This window comes from Pan paniscus, chromosome 1 (genome assembly GCF_029289425.2).
Source record: "Pan paniscus chromosome 1, NHGRI_mPanPan1-v2.0_pri, whole genome shotgun sequence".
NCBI classification, from domain to species: Eukaryota; Metazoa; Chordata; class Mammalia; order Primates; family Hominidae; genus Pan; species Pan paniscus.
The window spans coordinates 39,046,903-39,060,067 of record NC_073249.2 but is presented as its reverse complement, the minus strand read 5'-3'; the positions used below and the strand labels follow the sequence as shown (position 1 = coordinate 39,060,067).

At 42.8% G+C, this 13,165-nt stretch overlaps 1 protein-coding gene across 5 annotated transcripts in view; it reads left to right on the top strand.

Moving 5' to 3' along the window:
* Positions 1–13,165, top strand: part of HHAT (hedgehog acyltransferase) — a 348,408-nt gene that overhangs the window by 25,682 nt on the left and 309,561 nt on the right. For all 5 annotated transcript variants that reach the window (XM_063597338.1, XM_003814206.4, XM_003814203.4 and 2 more), the window contains one exon: positions 8,554–8,621. In XM_063597338.1, coding sequence (XP_063453408.1) covers positions 8,554–8,621 — 68 coding nt within the window. The remainder of the gene's footprint in view (positions 1–8,553; positions 8,622–13,165) is intronic.

Here is a 13,165-nt window from a genome sequence, read left to right as displayed (position 1 = left end):
CTGGATTCAAGCAATTCTCATGCCTCTGCTTCCCGAGTAGCTGGGATTACAGGTGTGTACCACCACACCCTGCTAATTTTTGTATTTTTAGTAAAGACAGGGTTTCTCCATGTTAGTCAGGCTGGTCTCAAACTCCTTGGCCACCCAAAGTGCCGGGATTACTGGTGATTATAATTATGATGCAATCTTGATCATGTACTGAATTCTTTTGTTAAAATTTAAAATTTATTTTTATTTTTTATTTTATAAAAAGAGAGACAAGCTCTCTCTATGTTGCTCAGACTGGTCTCAAACTCCTGGACTCAAGCAATCTTCCTGCCTCGGCCTCCCAAAGTGCTGAGATTACATACATGAACAAGGGTGCCTGGCCTCACATATTAAATTCTTATATTCTGTTTAATTGATTTCTCAATCAATTCTTACATCAATACTGTGCCGTTTTAATTATTTTTGATTTACAAAATGCCTAAGTATCTGGAGTAAGTTATTAGTTATTGGTTCTTTGTTTTCAGATCTTTCTTAGGCTGTTCTTACTGGCTTATTCTTCCAGATATATATTTGAAATTGGCTACTTTCAAAAAATCATTAGGGTTTTAATTAGAATTGTAATAAACTTATAAATTAATTTGTAAATAATTGATATTTTTATAATGTGTCTTTCTATCCAATAATATATTTTTTCTTTGCTTATTCAAAATCTTTCATCACTTCCTTTAATGAAGGTTTGTGGTTGTCTTCATAATAGATTCTGCTAAAACTTAAGATTATTTCTGAGTCTTTTCCTTTCTCCTTTTGTGATTGGGATATTTTACAAATTTTCTAGCTGATTATTTCTGATCTACACTAAAGGTATTTATTTTGGTTTATGTATTTTATATTTCAGCAATTTATTGAATTCTCTTATGTTCCATTGGCTTGATTTTCCTTGTCCTTCTATTTAGATAATACCATCCACAGATAATGATAGTAGTTTTGCTTCATTTGTTTTTGCTTTGCTAGGACATCTAGAACAATACAATAGTTGAATATTAACCTGTTTTAATTCTGACTTTAATGGAAATCTCTGTATAGTGAAAGGTTGAACAAGCTTTACTTACTTGTTTTTAAAAACTCATGTTAAGGAATCCTAGCCCCTTTAAATTGGCAATAAGTGTTGAATTTTATTTGTTTTTAAAGTACCTATTCCTTTTTTGACCTATTGATACTATATTTTAAAGTCATCAGTTTTCCAGAGGCAAACCATATGGATTCATTCCTATTACAAACCTACCATGACCATGGTATTTTTAAACATACTGCTTTTTTCCCTAGGGTTAAAAAATATATGGATTTCTAAGTGAGAGTGGTTGGCCTGTAATTTTGTTTTGTCTCGTCCCCAAATTTCAATCTTGATATCCTGTTAGCTTTATAAAACAACTGGAGAGGATTCCATTTTAAAAAATATTATGGAACTGTTAAAGTAGTATATGAAATGTCTGCATCAGTGTCTGATGTTATTCACTTCTAAGTTTGTCTAGGCATGAAGTCTCTTTGGGAGTAGATTCATTGAAAACTTTTCAGTACCTTTCAGGGTTATTGGTATGTTTTCATTCTTAAGTCAGTTTGAGCAATTCATATTTTTCTATTTCATTATTATTATTTTTGAGACAGTGTCTCATTCTGTTGCTCAGGCTGGAGTGTAGTGGCTCAGTCCTAGCTCGCTGCAAACACAAGTGCTTGGGCTCAAGTGATCCTCCAACCTCGGCCTCCTAAGTAGCTAGGACTACAGGCACACAGTACCACACTTGCACACTTGCTTGGCTATTTTTTTTTTTTTTTGGAGACAGGGTCTTGCTATGTTGCCCAGGCTGGTCTTAAACTCCTGGCCTCAAGCCAAATCCCAAAGTCCTGGGATTATAGGCATGAGCCACTATGCCTGGCCTGTGAAAATTATTTTCTAATGAAAAGCAGCTACCCTAGAAACTTCTGATTTTGCAGAGCCCAGGCACATCTTCTTTTATGAAGCAGCTATGTTCCTGAAAAGTTGCATATTAATGACGTTTTTATAAATGAAATTGTGCTTCCCGTTGATTTGCGTTTTCATGTCACAGGCTTTTTTTTTCATTTTTTTAATATTCAGTGATATATCTGTAGTTAATGTTTCTTTAAATAAACTCTAGCACCAGGGAGCCCTCATATTTAAAGAGCTTTTGCTTTTTCTGGTGCGAAGTATTTATTTGAATCACTACTCCCTGTTTCTTTGTTTTTATATAGTTGTTCTTAAAGTGGGATACAGCTAGTATAGCGGAACACATTCACCTTCTACCTTTTGTTTGTTTCTTTATAAACCTGTGGCCTTCATTATTACTAAGCTCGATTTATGAAGAAAGGATACAGAAGCTCATTTATAGATTAGTTCTTTCTTTTACATTCTTCATGCAACATGCTAACCTCTTACGGGTCATGGGCTTTGTTAGGAAGTAATTTTTCCCACTGACTTCTGTGATTAGAGGAACGTGGTTGCAAGATGATCAGTAACTCTGAAGAACCCAGTCCAGGGTGGGAAAACAAAGGCCACTGGTCCTGTCCTTGAACAGGTGTCCTTGCTCTTGGAACCAGGTGAGCTGACTGAGTATGTCTGGGGCCACCAGGGGCCCTTCAGTTTACAAGGCTTTGTGAAAAGACCCAATTGAACTTCTCCTGTAGGAGCTGGGAACTGAACAGCCTGTCATGAAGCATTAACAGTGAGTGTTGTGGAACAGCCAAGGCTCCAAACATTCTGTTTGGTGATGCTTCACATTATATTTGGCTGTGGTTTCCATTGTTATCTATGGCCAGGGTCTTAGGAAACAGTTGAATCACTGTCTTCCTATTGGAATGGATCCCAAGTCTTGTAGCCTATCCCTTACTCCTTGCACTGGCATTTTCCTCCTGGGTTAACACTGGTCCTTCAGGTAGGTGTTGGGGGTTCAGGAGCACTACCTCAAAACATGGCACCTTGGCATTTGAGAAAACAGCAGAAGCAGGAAAGTTACTCCAAACCTTTCTCCCCTGAAGCAGGTCATAAAACTCTCATGTGAGAGGTGCCTTCTCTATACACAAAAGAAGGGAACATCCTTATCTCAGAAGATGAAGGATCACACAGAAGAAATAGGTCTTGCTAAGTTCCCCTCAGTTTATTACCATTAGAACATACTCACTTTATCCAAATCTATTTCTCCATGACTGTCCAATCTTCATCAAACCTAGCATTAAAATATACAAATTTGGCTGGGTACGGTGGCTCACGCCTATAATCCCAGCACTTTGGGAGGCCGAGGCGGGTGGATAATGAGGTCAGGAGATCAAGACCATCCTGGCTAACACGGTGAAACCTCGTCTCTACTAAAAATACAAAAATTAGCCGGGTGTGGTGGCGGGCGCCTGTAGTCCTAGCTACTTGGGAGGCTGAGGCAGGAGAATGGCGTGAACCCGGGAGGTGGAGCTTGCAGTGAGCCGAGTTTGCACCACTGCACTCCAGCCTGGGCGACAGAGTGAGACTCCGTCTCAAAAAATAAAATAAAATAAAATTTAGCCATTTCTTAGTCTTCATTTCCTTACTAAGGCTCCTGTATCATGTGAAACTTACATTAAATACATTTGTATGCTCTTCTCTTGTTAATGTGCCTTTTGTTATAGGGGCCTCAGTCATGAACCTAAGAAAGTTGGAGGAAAAATATTTTTTTATCCTTACATAGGAGAGTGTTGGCTTCCAGGTAATCTGCTTTCTTAAGACTTCTAATAAGCCTCCCACAATGACATGGGGCAGAGCCTAGGCTAGAGGGCATTTGTGGGCAAGCCCTAGTGTTAGACTCCACAGCTCCTCATTCCTTCTGTTTCTCAGCTGGTGCTCCATGTCAGACCCCTGAACATGCACAGAGCTTATGGCTTACTCTTGGCTTGAGAGTTTCCATTTCAGACCAGGCTGCTTCTACTTCTCCCAGAAGCTCTAAAGTTTTCCATGCAAATTACGCACCTGGTGATCTGCCCCTGCAGACTCAGAATTTCTCAGGTGAGTGGCAGATGAGCAGCCCCATTTGGGAGTTTTGAAGCACATTTATGCAGTGTCTCCTTTTACATCCATTGACATATCTGATTTGCGTTTCCTTGGGTTATTTCTAAATCACTTTTTTATTCCTCAAGTGGAAATTGGAAGAGGAAAGAAGGAGCCCCTAGGCCTCCAGAGTGTCATGAAAAGCCACCCCCTTTCTGTAGGATAATCTGCAGAAGAATATTTGAGAGTTGCTTACCGCTAAATTCTCCTATCATTCGAAGCCCATCTTTTCTGTGCCCCCTTCCCATTCTCAATGACTGCCACAGTCTATTGTACTCATGGCTTCCTGGAGAAATAATCAGTAGGAGCTGATTGGAGTTTTGCCAATGCATAGAAACAGCGGGGCACGTGCCCCATGACTGGGTGTGCTGCTCCCTGGCAGTGGCTTGTGTCAGACTAGGGTGTGTGTGTGTATGTGTTTTCTTCTGATTATTGCCCTCTTACTACACACACCCCAGAATTAATTTCCCATCAAAATGCTGAGAGTGAAAAGGGGTAGGTTAGTTAGAGGTTTTAAGTAAATGGTTTACCACCACAGCTCATCGGCAGCGATTAAAATGCAAATCCTCTCACTCAGTAGGTAGGATGGAGCTTTGATGTATCCTTTTGTGGAAGGGAAGAATCAACAGCTGACATGGTAATCAGGACTCATCAGCAGAAATTGCTTCATTTCTGTGCTCTCAGGCAGTTTTGTGGAGCACTGAATTTGGGGAAATAGAACCAGGGCACTGGAAGAAAGAGCAGGTTCTGCCAGACAGTCCTGTGTGATGGGGAGAGAATTCCCAGGCACAGAAGGCTTCTTTTCTGTTTGTAGCAGCCTCTTGCTTGACTGTATTTGACTTAGGATAAAAACTCCAGTTCTGCTCAAAGAATGAAGGTCTGAGGTCCCTCCCTAAGAATAAAACTGCCTGTGCAAAAATTATAAATATAACTGCCTTTGTAGGACTAACAAATTAGTCATAAAATTAGAAATTATGGCTTAGGAGTTATGTAGCTAGAAGCCACAAGATTCTAAACCATCCCAATTGCTCCTAGGGATAACATCACTATTGTAAAACCTAAGATTGGTGCTTGAGATATTTTGCAGACTTTGTACTGGAGAGATCAGCTGGTGCCACCCAGATCGATGAACTGGCTCATTTGATCTTGCGGCTCCCACTCAGGAACCAACTCAGCACAGCAGGACAGCTTTGACTCCCTATGATTTCATCTCCGACCTGACCAATCAGCCCTGGCCCTCTACCTGCCAAATTATCCTTAAAAAACCCCAGTCTCACAAGGTCAGGAGTTCGAGACCAGCCTGACCAACATGGGGTTTTAGTAGAAACCCCGTCTCTACTAAAAATACAAAAATTAGCTGGGTGTAGTGGTGCACACCTGTAATCCCAGCCACTTGAGAGTCTGAGGGAGAAGAATCACTTGCACCCAGGAGGTGGAGGTTGTAGTGAGCCAAGATCGCACCACTGTACTCCAGCCTAGGCGACAGAGCGAGACTTCTGGGAAAAAACAAAAAAAAAACCCAGTCTCCAAATTTTCAGGAGACTGATTTCGGTAATAATAAAACTCCCATCTGACATTTAGGCAGCTCTGTGTGAATTAAATTTCTCTATTGCAATTCCTCTGTCTTGGTAAATCTGCTATATCTGGGCAGTGGGCCGAATGAATCCAAAGGGCGGTTACCAGAAGATATAATCAGAAATTCTGAGGGTTACTGCAGCTTGTGGAAAGATGTCCTGCCACAGGTTCTCCTGTATCAACTACCTTCTGCAGCTGGGATTTTCAGCTAACTTAAGACAATTTGAAAACAGTGAGTTCCAAACAGGTCATGAATGGATTTAAGTTACAATTTAAAATTTATGTCAGGGAGCATTTGTGTCAAGAAATGAGACAAAGGTGATTTATATGAATTCTCCAAAACATGAGGAAAGGTTGTTTTTGTGTTTTTTTTGTTTTGTTTTGTTTTGATATGAAGTTTCGCTCTTGTTGCCCAGGCTGGAGTGCAATGGTATGATCTAGGCTCACCACAACTTCTGCCTCCCGGGTTCAAGTGATTCTCCTGCCTCAGCCTCCCGAGTAGCTGGGATTACAGGCGCCTGCCACCACGCCCAGCTAATTTTGTGTTTTTAGTAGAGATGGGGTTTTTCCATGTTGGCCAGGCTGGTCTTGAACTCCTGACCTCAGGTGATCTGCCCGCCTTGGCCTCCCAAAGTGCTGGGATTACAGGCGTGAGCTACCGCGCCTGGCCGAGGACGGATTTTTGGTCTAGAGCTATGCTGTCCAATATTGTACTCGTGGGCCACATCTGGATAGGGAGCATTTGAAATGTGGCCAGGCCAAATTGAGGTGTGCTATAAAGATGACATGTAAATAGGATTATAAAGAATTAGAAAAAGGGAATGTAAAATAATTCATATAACTGTTTAATATTGATTTTATATTGAAATACAATTTTGGATATATTGGAATAAATAATTAACTTCACTTTTTTTTTTTTTAAACTTTGTGGCTATTAGAAACTTTAAAATTTTAAGTGTGGTTCATGTTCTATTTCTGTTGGACAGCACTAGGCAAGATTTCATTATAATTCTCTTGTCTGCTATGGGGTTCCTTTCTCCCACTAGAGGGAGATATGTTCCAGCCTCAGGAAATCTGAGGCTAGCGTGTAAATGCCACTGCTTTTGAATGAACTCTTAAAGAAGCACTAAAAAAAAGAGCTTAAGTTTTTGCTTTGTTTTAATCCCGTGTAACTCTGATGTTTCTAAAGGTTGCAGTTTCTGTGAAAGTGAAGCCAAAACAGAAGCGGGAAGAGGCAGAAAGTTTTTCTACCCTCTTTGCCTTAATGAATTCAGAGGTTTCTGTTACTTCTTTGTTGGATCACAGTAACTTGTCGTTTGTTTGCCAATTGTTCCTTTGGACTTGAGTCTGTGTGTCTGTGTGCAGTGCAACACGGAAATAGGTGCGTGCACGCACACACAATGGTCTTGCGTGCAGCTGTCACAGAGAGGACCAGTGCCCTACTGCAATCACACACCTCCATGGCACACCCAGATCACTTGGATTGCACTGTGGCTGGGGCTCCTGGAGGTGTGCGGTGTGTACCCTGGGCCGGTGTGCAAGCCCCTCTCTTTTCTGTTGTTCCTAAATGTTGCCTGTGGTCTGACGCTTGGCTTGCTGTTTGCATCTAGTGTGTGTGAATCTGCCCCTTGATCCTACTCTGAAACCAGCATTATTTCATGATTATATTTTAGTGACAGCACTCTCTCCTGGGTTTCCTTCTGGATAGCTCCTTTTTGGTTTCTTGAGGTTTTTATACTTTTGTTGATCTGATATGCATTAATATTTCCCCGTTCTTGTCTATGTACTCTTTGTCCTTTTTTGGGGGGGAATCCCAGCCATTCTGGTGGTTTTGTCCCACCCTTATACTGAGAACTTGTAAGTCTTTATCTCCAGCTTAGAGCATTCCTTTGAGCTCCACCCGCATCCATGCAGTTGCCTACAGGACATCGCACAGACCTCAGCATCGGCTCCCACAGCATTCCTTCCTGCATCATGGCACTGATCAGCACTATCATAGTTTCTTATTCTGTGTTTGTCTATCTTCCCCAGTACACAGTAAGCCCCAGGAAGACAAAAGCCACACCAGTCTGGTTCCATTTCATTGCTAGTATCTTGTACTGTGTCTGGTTACTGTACATCCTCAAGAAGTGTTTGCAGATTTTATCTTTTGTTTCAAATCAACTGTATTGTTTACTTACAAACATGCTCATTACCATTATATGACTATTTTATTATATTTTGTTAGCATTATATCATAGCAGATCCAATCACCATAGTTTTGTGGCATAGTCTGTGTCAAAATTTCTTTTTTTTTTTCTTTTCTTTTTTGAGATGGAGTCTTGCTCTTGTTGCCCAAGCTGGAGTGCAATGGCATAATCTTGGCTCACTGCAACCTCTGCCTCCCAGTTGAAGCAATTCTCCTGCCTCATTCTCCTGACCATGCCACCACACCTGGCTAATTTTTGTATTTTTAGTAGAGATGGGGTTTCACCACATTGGTCAGGCTGGTCTCAAACTCCTGAACTTGTAATCTGCCCGTCTTGGCCTCCCAAAGTGTTGGGATTACAGGCGTGAGCCACCATGCCCGGCCCAAAATTTCTAACAGCGTGTGCACATGGGCCATTTGCAGTAACCCTTCCCATGTTTTCCTGTGTTGGAAACTCTTCTCCCTTGCTCTCTCCTTTTGTGACCCTTATTACAAGCCAAGTTTCCATCAGTGGCTCTACATATTTCCAGGAACTTAGGTCACAGAACACTGGAAAGCAAGGTCAAGGAGTGTGGTATGTTTCCGTGCCTGCAGCTTAGTCCACTGGCTGCTTTTCCAGGACATAGTCCAATTCTTTCAGTGCTTCAGCTCTTCAGCCAGCCCAGTTTTGTTTAGATTTGTGACTAACGAAGACTTTTTTTTTTGTTTTTTTGGTCAGAACACGAAGAGGAGCTGGACCAGGAATTTGAGCTGGAGACTGACACTTTATTTGGAGGATTAAAGAAGGTACAAAGTGGATGAATAATAAATCTCAGTTTTCAAACCTGATTTCAATATTTCACATCACATTTGTATTTGGAGTCGATCCAGGTATCGGATTCAGCAGCAATGTGGAATGAAGCACCCTTTCTGCCTTAAAGGTGTGAGTGTGCTGTGTTGGGGAAGGCGTTCCCAGGGTCTCTATGTTCTTGTCCCCTGTTCTCTTCTGAAGATACAAGAAATGTGACTAACCTTATCAGTTAGGACAGTTTTCACTTTTGTAAAGCTCAGAAACTTCCTACTTGACCTAGCCAGATCCATCAGAATCGCATGCAGCCCCTGGACACTCCTATACCAACTGCCGGCAGCTGCAGGAACATCTTCCTTCCGGCCTCTGAGTGTCCCTGGCTGTCCATGCTGCTGCAGAGCATGCTGGGAATTCACATCGCTCGTCCCTCTGGTAGGGTGGTGCCAGGCGGCTGGCTCGCTTGTCTTCAGCAGCAGCTCATTTTGTCTACGTTGGTAGCAGGCAGAGTGGCCACTGTTCTTTCACATACCCATGTCTTTCTAGATGTGACCAGTAGCACTTCTGTGCTAGAGTATATATTCTGGGTAGGTACCAGACCCTTCCAGTTGAGAGATGCCTGACTACTTTTTTCTCCCACCAGAACCCCTGTCCCTTTTAGGCTGGGGTTCTTCTCATTCTTCTCCATTCAGTTTCTCAGGACCCCATTTCAGCTACGACTTGGACTGTAGGGGGTCCAGGGCCCAGGTCATGGTGTGGGCTTCGGGTCAAGGCTAATTATGGGCTGTGTATTTGTTTTCTAAGTATTTTTATATGTTTTTAAAATGTTATCAGAGCGTTTTGTTTTGTTTTGTTTTCTATTTTTACTTTATGTAATATACCAAATAGATTACAGATTCAATCAGCCTTTTGTGGGCTGGCTTGGGACTTAAAAGACACCTTGCATTCCAGGTTCGGAACACTCTGCTTGCAAATGAACTTTTGCAAGACAGTTCATTTCCAAGTTGGGTACTGCCTGTACTAATATTTTTCTATTGAAAGTTGCAGATCTTGCTTGAATTGTAACAAATGTAGCTCAATTTCCATTTTGATTTGCTAGGGTAGCCTGTTCCTTTCTCCCGGCTCTGTACAGAGCCATATGTAAGATACAAGGCCCATGTTTGTCTGGAACTGAGAAGAGCATTCTGCCCTGCATGGGGTGCCATTCTTGGCTTTTGTCGCTCTACCCACCAGATGCTTCCATGAAAACTTAGATGTAAATTGAATTTTCATCCATGGCATCCATTTCTAGATGTTTCTTATTTAAATAAGCCCTTTCTAGGATTGTTAATAAGAATGTAATGTGGGTAGTATTGTGCCCACTTCAGAGATGAGGAAATCTGGGAAGCTTTGTCACAAAGTGGAATTTGAGATGAAATAGGAATTAGCCTTTCTGAGTGTCTCGGATCTACTCTTTACGAATGTAACACTAGCAGATGTCTTACAGCAGAAAAAAAGATGTTTTTTTTTTTCCTTTTAGAGTTAAAATTCAAGCATTTTAGATAATATTGGAAATATAGAATTATTTGCCAGGGCAAAAATAAGCAGACACATTTGAAAGACTTTTAGCTGCAGAGGAACAATGGTGAGGCAGCGTGAGAAAGTGAACACAGGGTCAGGCCCCAACAAGTTTTGGAGCTGCCACAGATTTCATGATCAAGGGCAGGCTCAGCCCAGCCATGCGTTGCTACTTCTAGACAAAGCGGCTTTGTCTTCACTGACTTCCCAGCTCTTGTCACTTCACTGGGTCAAGTCCAGCTGCTTGACTCCCTGCAGAGGCTCCAGAGTCCTGCAGAGATGACCCCTTCTCAGTGCTCTCTACAACAGCTCTCATAACAGGTCTGGGGTCGGGAGTGTTGTTGCTCAGGCCAATTCTGCCTTCACAGAAGAGTCCACATGGCACAGACACACACACTCTGGGAGCTCCAAGGATTCCGTCTTTTGCCATCCTGACAAATCTGTCCATCCCTCTGTCTGACTATCCATTCATCTACCAGTGCTCTGAGCACCTCTCATCTTCTCATCTCTCTACTTCTCATCACCTTGCATGTGGGGTGGGTGGTTTGGAGCCCTAGAATTTACGGAGGAAATGGGTCCTGGTGAATATCTGGCAGAGGAAGGACATTGATATGGGTCCCTAGGATCAAGATACTCCTTGCTGAATATTTCTTTTCTCAGAGGCTGTAGGAAGTGGCAAGCACATGCTATTTTGGTCCAAATTCTAATCAAAAGAAGATATTAGGTGTGACTAGAAATCATGACCTTTAGAAGAAAGCTTATGTTTTCTGACCAGCCCATCCCTTGAATGTTAGTCTGCAGCTGGGTTGGTAAACCTCAGTACTGCTGACAGTTTTTTTTTTTTTTTTTTTTTTTTTGGGAGACGGAGTCTCCCTCTGTTGCCCAGGCTGGAGTGCAGTGGCGTGATCTTGGCTCACTGCAACCTCTGCCTCCTGGGTTCAAGTGATTCTCCCACCTCAGCTTCCTGAGTAGCTAGGATTACAGGCACCTGCAACCACATCCAGCTAATTTTTTTTTATTTTTAGTAGAGATGGGGTTTCGCCATATTAGCCATGCTGGTCTCAAACTCCCGACCTCAGGTGATCCACCTGCATTGGCCTCCCAAAATACTGGGATTACAGGTGTGGGCCACCATGCCTGGCTGACATTTTATTTTGTTGAGATAGGGTCTCGCTCTGTAACCCAGGCTGGAGTGCAGTGGCACAATCTTGGCTCACTGCAACCTCCATCTCTCAGGTTCAAACAATTCTCTTGCCTCAGTCTCTTGAGTAGCTGGGATTATAGGCACACGCCACCACGCCTGGCCAATTTTTGTATTTTTAATAGAGATGGGGTTTCACCACGTTGGCTAGGCTGGTCTCAAACTCCTGACCTCAAGTGATCCACCTGCCTCAGCCTCTGAAAGTGCTGGCATTAGAATCATGAGCCACCATGCCTGGCCACATTTTATTAAAAAAAATTTTTTTTTGAAGAGATGCGATCCTGCTCTGTCACCCAGGCTGGAGTACAGTGGTTGTAATCATAGCTCACTGGAGACTTGAACTCCTAGGCTCAAACGATCCTTCTGCCTCAGCCTCTTGAGTAGCTGGGACTACAGACATGCACCACCATACCTGGCTGATTTTTAATATTTTGTAGAGATGGGGTCTCACTATATTACCCAGGCTGGTCTTGAACTCCTAGCCTCAGCCTTCCAAAGCACTGGGGTTACAGGTGTGAGCTATGCTGCCTGGCCACTACTGACATTCTAGATTAGATGGCTGTTGTGGTGAGCTGCTCTGGACGTTGTACAATGCTTAGCAGAGTCCCTGGACTCTACCTAGTAGATGCTAGCAGCATTTCCTGCCCTAAGCCTTAACAATTTTAAAAAGTGGGCTGGGTGTGGTGGCTCACTCCTGTAATCCCAGCACTTGGGAAGGCTAAGACCAGCGATCATTGAGGTCAGGAGTAGTCTGGCCAACATGATGAAACCCCATGTCTACTAAAAATACAAAAATTACAGCCAGGTGTGTGCCTGTAATCCCAGCTACTCCAGGGACTGAGACACAAGAATTGCTTGAACCCGGGAGGTGGAGGTTGTAGTGAGCAGAGATCGTGCCACTGCACTCTGCACTCCAGCCTGGGTGTCAGAGTGAGACCTTGTCTCTAAAAATAAAATCAAAAACAAGAAACAATTTAAAAAGTCTCCATGCATTGCCAAATGCCCCCAGGAGGCAAAAATCATCCCCTTTTAAGAGCAGCTGGTCTATAGCAATATTTAAGGGCTCTTAAATGACCACTCCCTTGGTCATGCCGATTTGCCATTCTTACCTTTACTCATCCTGTTCCTCTTCTGGATTGGGGCTCATGCCTTCCCTGTCCGGCCCTCACTCAGACTTCAGATCATAGCTGGCTCCCTGTCACGGAAGCATTGCCTGAAGCTCAAGCTGGGCTTGGTGCTCATAATTCCTGACACTTCCCTGCCTCTCTCTTTACTTCCTTCCACAAATACAGCTTTCAATGAGAGTGTCTCTGTGCTCAAGTCCATATGGAGTGCTGGGGACAGTGGTGAGCCAGACAGACAACATTCCTATGCTAGTTTCTCCTACTAGGGACAGGCTGACCGCAAACAAATGAACAATGGCCACAGATTGAGCTAAATGACATGAAGGCAGTAAACAGGGTGATAGGATAGCACTCTTTTGGATGAAATCGTGTACCCTATTATGACAAATTTATTTGTAGAATTTTATTTGGTGTTGTCCTTTCTCACTTAGATTGTGGGTCCCACAAAAGCAGGGCTGGGATTTAATCATTTCTGTATCTTCAATGCCTGGAGAAGAGTCAGTGAGTATTTTATTGAATTTAACTGCAGGAAAGAGTGAAGGGCCAGGTTGCAGCATGGAGGTGTGAAATACATTGGTCCTACGTGCCTCTAGATAGCCATGTAGGTAAGTGGGCTAAGTGGGACAGTGTGTAGAGTCAGAGTAGGGAGACACCATTCTGGGCA